The sequence below is a fragment of the Haliotis rufescens genome, unplaced genomic scaffold (assembly GCF_023055435.1).
Source record: "Haliotis rufescens isolate VD_foot unplaced genomic scaffold, xgHalRufe1.0.p SCAF_5, whole genome shotgun sequence".
Classification (NCBI taxonomy): domain Eukaryota; kingdom Metazoa; phylum Mollusca; class Gastropoda; order Lepetellida; family Haliotidae; genus Haliotis; species Haliotis rufescens.
The window spans coordinates 25,559,160-25,566,136 of record NW_025964223.1 but is presented as its reverse complement, the minus strand read 5'-3'; the positions used below and the strand labels follow the sequence as shown (position 1 = coordinate 25,566,136).

The 6,977-nt window shown below is 39.6% G+C and overlaps 1 protein-coding gene across 1 annotated transcript; it reads left to right on the top strand.

Moving 5' to 3' along the window:
* Window positions 1–298: 298 nt before the first annotated feature.
* Window positions 299–6,641, top strand: LOC124112922 (G-protein coupled receptor 22-like). The gene is made up of 3 exons (XM_046473120.2): window positions 299–497; window positions 1,367–1,449; window positions 4,405–6,641. Exon 3 carries the CDS (start codon window positions 4,496–4,498, stop codon window positions 5,471–5,473), a length of 978 nt encoding a protein of 325 aa, XP_046329076.1. The 5' UTR covers window positions 299–497; window positions 1,367–1,449; window positions 4,405–4,495; the 3' UTR covers window positions 5,474–6,641.
* The last annotated feature ends 336 nt before the right edge of the window (window positions 6,642–6,977 follow it).

Below are 6,977 nucleotides of genomic sequence, written 5' to 3'. Positions count from 1 at the left end.
GATTCACTGGACGAACCCCCTTACAGATAACAGTACATGTATGTACGTATGTGTGGACTTCGTGACTGTCATTAGAGATTTCTTTTTGCACACGGGATTTTACTGTGCATCATCAATCTCTCAGTAAACGATGCATTATGAGACCAAATAATTGAGGTACGTACAAATCTATCTTGTTACTAATTCTTGCAGGTGAGACGAATTCACTTAATAACCATTGTGTTGGTTTTACGACCCACACGTGTATATGACGTCATCGATTTGTGTGCAGATCGATATTCACGTCTTCAACCCGAGAGGTAGCAGACGACAGCGCGTGTTGTTTTGATTAATAACAGTATGCGATTCTCCTGGCGTGGTAAAATGGATACCTGATACTAGCTTCGTGACAACTTATAGGGGAGACAGACCTTACAATGTCTCGGATGCATTCAACAGCGAGGGAGGTTCTTCTCGAAAGCGGCGAGTTAATGTCTAGCTGGGATTTCACGTTGAAGGTATTCGAACTGTTGTTTTGTTTTCAAATGAATAAAAGCAACTTGAATAATTCTTGTCTGTAGGCAGTCATTTGGGAATTTTGTTGAATTCTGATTAGAAAAATGTATTTTATGACCGGGAACTCAAAGACTTATTCGTAATTATAGTTTTGATATTTTGTCTTTACTATCATAAGCTAAATGGTGTGAGTGACTATCTATCATAAGCTAACTGGTGTGACTATCTATATCTATATAATCTATATAATCTGAATTGTGTATAAGTTAATTCCCTATTTTGACTTGTACGACATGTTCCCGTGTTTTTGGGGTGAATAATTCATTTCCCTTTACGTGTGTTTGCATCGGACGACACCGGTAGGGCAGGATACGCTCGCCTTTTCGCGAACAGTGGTATCCTCAACAATTCGATAGTGATTCATAAACACATGCTAGCGATACAGTTGAAAACGTACAATCGACTCTGCTTTTAGAAGAGATTTCTTGTGGCCAGGAAAATGGGTTTGCCGCTTATATTATGAATGTGTTTTTTGAGTCGGGTCGATGAACGTCATTAAACATAGCTTCTTTATCAAATCGGATACGATTTTTTGATAGAACGGTCATTGAAGTTGATGTTCAAACACGACATTAAACCAAACAAATTGTATTTGCCAGATACCAAATCGGTTCACCTTGTAATGGGAAATAACAATCAGTTCTAAAACACTCAGCCCCGAAAACTATAGAAGCATATTTGCAACAACATTTGGTGCATTACTCTGACGATGTGGGTGTGTTAGGTAGGATCGATGTTATTGACAGCCTAGATACTTGTAATTGACAATACTGAAGTTATTGGGTTTCACTGGTACCTGGTCTATTGGCAGGCTTCCCACTGAGGGACGGTATCCGTTAATGCTTTCACAGCACAATCAAGCATGGACGGATAATGACGACTCTTCCTCGTGTGGTAAGTAAACAGGAAACTTTAAGATCTTGATCTTATTCATACTCGATATTATTTGATAGGATTTCTGATGACATGATGAAGATGTTCGTGAACAGATAAGCTTCAACCAAATCCTGTGGCGACTGGCATAGCGTATGCATCAGTACCCCGGGCAAAGACGGTACAGCGGTATAAGGCACCGCAATTCTATGTGTAGAGCTGCGCCCAATATGTACGTGCCTCCTTCATATAGCTGGAATATTTCTGAGTGAGGCGTTAAACAACAAACACATTGTTACCCGTGTAACAGGTCTATAAGACGCCATGAGTTATTGGCGACACCTGGTGATCAGAAGACAAGATCATGTATGTTACAATGCACGGTGTACGTAGGGTGGGGCATATAACACTGAACTACAGGTGGTATCGATATATCTATAAAGAGAGCCAAAAACATTTATATTCCGAACCAGTAATATATGTCATCTTCTTATCGCTTTGGAAACATGTCTCGGCATATATCAAAAACACGACTTATGAATAATATGCTTAGAATATCAATAATACACACAGAGAATATTTGGCTAATATTGTCAAATGTTTATCTCATCATCGTGTTGTGTCACGACATAAGATAAACTAGCTATTTGACAAGAAAATCCGAAAGTTATGCTGCTGTTATTTTCTTTACGATGGTATCAGCGCGACACAGGCTAAGGTTGTTTCGGCATTAACTGGGATGTCACAAGCACTATCGATTATATATAATTAAATAAAGACAATTTTCTATTTATTGTTCAACTCGGCACTCAGCAACACTCCAACTATATGACGCATGTCTGTAAATAATCGAATCTGGGCCAGATAACCCTGTGATTGACATCATGAGCATCGATGTACGCAATTGGGATACGATTGCATGCATCAACCAAATCACTGAGCTTGACCACCCGATCCCGTTAGACGCATGGGTTGCTGAAGGTCAATTCTAACCCGCATCTTCACGGGTCCTAAAGCAAAATAAACTGCGTTTTGTTAAAATAACATTGTACTCGAGCTCTGAGGAATTTAATACTGAAACAAGCACCTGACGTCTCTATAAGCACTTACTATAACATTATCACGTGGATGATATGCACAGCAACGTCTCATTGTTCTTCTTGAAGTAAACGCCTCACATTTAAACACAGCAGTAATCAACACAGATACCGTTAGTTGGAATATTTAGACTTAGTAAACATACAATATTACAGAATAATGGGTACAACGGCATTCAATATAGAAAAAAATGCTTCATGTCAGCAAACTACAAACACGAGTAAATGTGTGAATTCCGTGTTTTGTCAATTGCCAAACACTTACTGCTCTTCTTCGGGGTATATCTGAAATTTAACATGCAATCCTTTAGTTTCTCCAACAGTATTTATATTGACAAAACACCCTTGTAGTTCAAGATTAGATACTAACTAATAAGACTTAAGTGGGAAATAATGTCGTGATTCTCAAACGACACGATTCATTCAATCACGTAAAAGTACCGATTCAAATATAAATACAAGTAACCAATAAATCGATAGACAGAAAATACAGTTCCATGCCTGTTGCGTACTGATGTAGGAATCCCAGTGTAAATAATGAAGTCCTCGGCGGCGCGATCGGCGTACAGTTGCAAGCTGATTGTAAAGGTAGAACAGCAGTTCAAGGAAGCCCTTCGAGCAACAGTGAAAGGGATATCAGCTGAGAAACGTTTCAGCGTTTTCAGTTTATTCACAAAGGAGCAAAAGAAACGTTACCAACCAACACTGTTTGTTCTTAAAACCAGGACAGGAACAATATGAAGGAAGATACCTGCATTGTCAAAAGACATAAAGGCTGTAGGCAGTGCCGAGTGTTGCAAAAAGCTATTAATTTACAAAGGCATGCCTTAGGAAAGCATATTGAAAAACTCAGAACTAACTGAAACATTTTGAAAGTATCTGAATTAGCACCGCTATGATTAAACACAGCAGCGGCGTAACTAGAATTCTTCATATCATAAACAGATATACCCAAAGCACAATATATGACCCGAAATAGATATTTATATTGTTCAAACACCAAATACATACACTATTATCCGCGGCCACTCATATAGACACAAATTAGACCGTGCTAAAACCTCGGTAGGAATTAAGTCTGAAGTCAGATTAATTCTTGTGTATTTCAGAAATGAAAATGGGGTGAGTGGTATCAACTTAATAGACAAAAGTGTATCTTAGCATTCTATAGATCGAGAAAGACGTCATTGAATTCACCCACCCTGTGCACTATTTGTACTCTGAATATCATATCCATGCGCGGTGTATTTCACGAAAGCCAATATTCCCGTATTATTCATGCCATATTAACAATAATTTCCTAAAGTAGAATATAAGAGATAATCGATGTCATAGTGAAACTCTTGATTGGAAACGACATAACTGTTATCATTAATCATAGTGCCAACCTTTCAAATCGTAGTTATTTAGGGGGTTGCACTAAGGGGAATGGCCCCCACCGTAAACAATGAATGTGGTGTTAGCGGAAGTAGGTGAGGGGTGGCCCAGCTTAGGAGTTGGATTCATGATTGTAATTAGCTGATGACGGGGAGGGTGATTGAAAGAACTCCCAACCCATACATGAAGCTAACTCAATATTTTGTTTTATGTTTTGTATTTACCGTTTGTTTAGTTGCCAAGAAATGTTATAGTAGGCACTTCAGAGTGAACGGGTTTGGCTTATAAAGGAGACTCGAAAAACTCGTCAGTCCTGTCCATTGTGCACAGTTTATATGTTAAAACCGCCGTGTTACCTAAATGGAAAACTGTACGGAGCGTATTAAGTAGTTGCTCTCAGGTGACCTCATTTACATATTTATCAGATTGGGATACCAATTTTATCGAATTGATTTATAGCATCAAAACATTATGAAAAAATTGATTATCTGTTTTTCTTTAGATGATCAAGAATATGAACCGAAGGGTTACAGTCAGAAGAATTCGAACAGAAAGGACAAGCTGATGTGAAGAAAAGATTTTTGTGAAGTTTTATGACAAACGCTTACGCTATGGAGGAGGAGGGGGAGTTTCATGTTGCTTTTGTGGTCGTGGCATCAATAATATTAATATCAGAATTTCTGTTTGGACTTGTGTTCAATATTGTTGTACTTGTTATCAGTCTTAAATCCTTGAAAAACGCTGATGAGCGCGGTAACACGTTCATATCGAATCTGAACGTCGTCGACGTGGTGATATGTCTGACAGCTGTTCCCATGACGTTGACAATGGTTCTGACGTCCCGCTTCAAGGATGCTCTGTTTTGTTTCTTCATGGAGGGTATAATATCGCTGGTGTGTGTGGCAAGCTCTATGACATTGCTGATGATTTGTCTCGACCGGTATTATGCTGTCGTGACGCCCACGAAACGACAGGTCTTCACAACGAAAGTCACAATCGTCATGGCCCTCATATGGAGTCTGGCCTTCTTCGCATTCTGTACGCCATTTATCGGCTTTGACCAATCAACGATCAACAGTCTGAGTACAAATAAGTCTTTAAGCTGCAACCAACTTATGTCTTCCTTGGGGCCATATTATTTCTACGAATTGTTTTACGTCTTAACTTTTGCCATCACAACTATCGGGATGATCATGTTTTTCGTCGCCATCTTACGCGTTGCTCGGAAACGGGTCGCCATTCAGGCTGCCGTTGTTGCGGTATCGTTATCAAGTCAGGACCAGTCTAGACGGGAATTTGCTCGTGATCAGGAACGGAAAATACTACGCATGTCACTGGTGATTGTCGTGACGTTTATGTGTTTATGGGGTCCTCACGTGGCCGTCACTGTGGTTGAGATGACCATGGAAGGGGACTTAAATCTGGAAACTGCCCAGTTGTGTTGTCAGGTGGTTGCATACTTGACCACCATTGCCCATCCTCTACTGTACGCCTTCATGCGTAAGAAGGTCAGGAAGGCGTTGCTCCAGAAGTTGACGCGGGAAGCCACCATTGTCCCAAGTACAAGTTGAAGAACCATAATCACCGAGATAAACTTACTGCTTGACGAACCTTGCGGTTATTTGTCAATACTAAGATTTTCAAAGCCTGTGATATACCATCATGAACACACACTCAACCAAATCAGTATCATGAACTACGGCACCAAAGAGTTCAAGCCCCGCAGATGCCAACCGTTGTAGCGGAAAGTAATTTAAACGTCTTTAACTTGACTTACTGACATGTGGACTCGGGAATTATGAAATGATCGTGATTAACCTAACGGTAATAAGCTACGTACATATAGATTATATGAAAATGAACCATCAACAAGTGATTACGTGCGGTCTGTCCAATATCGGGACCATCGCCGAGTGCTATCTACATTTAGATTCGGTAGCTTCCCCTTAGCGATGGAGACAGGCAGAATTTCCAAGCCACCTATACCTCTAAACGACAGAGTATGCAAGTTCTACACGGAAATTAAACAACATACTGTGATAGAGGATGAAGCCCACTTTTAAACTGACTGCTACTTTTATTCTGATCTACGTTACAAGCGTGTGTGTGTATGTGCGTGCTTGCGTGCTTGCGTGCGTACATACGCGCGTGCGTCTGTGTTTACATCTAATCATTTTCTACCAGGCATACATGTTTCCCATATGCCAGTATGGCTGGGCATTACACTGTTATCCGTATGTAACATTGTAATTTTATTGTTGTGAGTTTAATGCGAGACACAGAAAAACACTATTTATCTCTCTTATCTCTCTCTGTATCAGAGAGTATATACATAATGATGAGTGTATTTACTCCGAGTCCAATATTACAAACAAATAATAATCCGTTTTAAAAGTTTCGTTTACGATGTTGGCTGTGTATACCTGAACTTGACTGAATTCACAACCTGCCAAAGTAGTTTTTCATAAAGTATTGACTTGACAATTATTTTTGTCTTTATTTATGAATATGCTACCTGTGATACAACTGACTTCATGCGTAACATTCCGACAAGACATAACAATGACATATGTCGGAGACGTGTAATGTGGGTACTGTTATATAGAACACTGCTAATATAGCATTTAGTTGACCTACATTTTATGATAACTCTTAGACATCTAATTTCGCTTTTGTTGGGGTTCTAATGAACTGTTGCTCTGATCTTCAGAGATTTCATTGTATGATACCAGAACATCGTTCCCCGGGAGCTTAGCTGAGCGCGAAGCTGCCGGCTATGTGATAACGCCGATGGATGTATTAGAGATCCTTTATCTGGCATTGATGAATCCATTTCTGTTGTACTTTGTAATAACGAATAAATGTCGGCAGTCCTTTGATGCGTTAAAACAGCGTTCTGTCCTTCAATTAAATATAATGATAAGATTTTCAGCGTGCTGTGATACGACAGATTGATAATTCCGACTGAAACGCCACAATGTTTTTTCTGGCGTGGTGATTGTGCTACATGACTAGCGATGTTTCAAGTCAAGCAAGTCATAAGTCGGATTTAAAGCTTATTTCAATACTGACCAT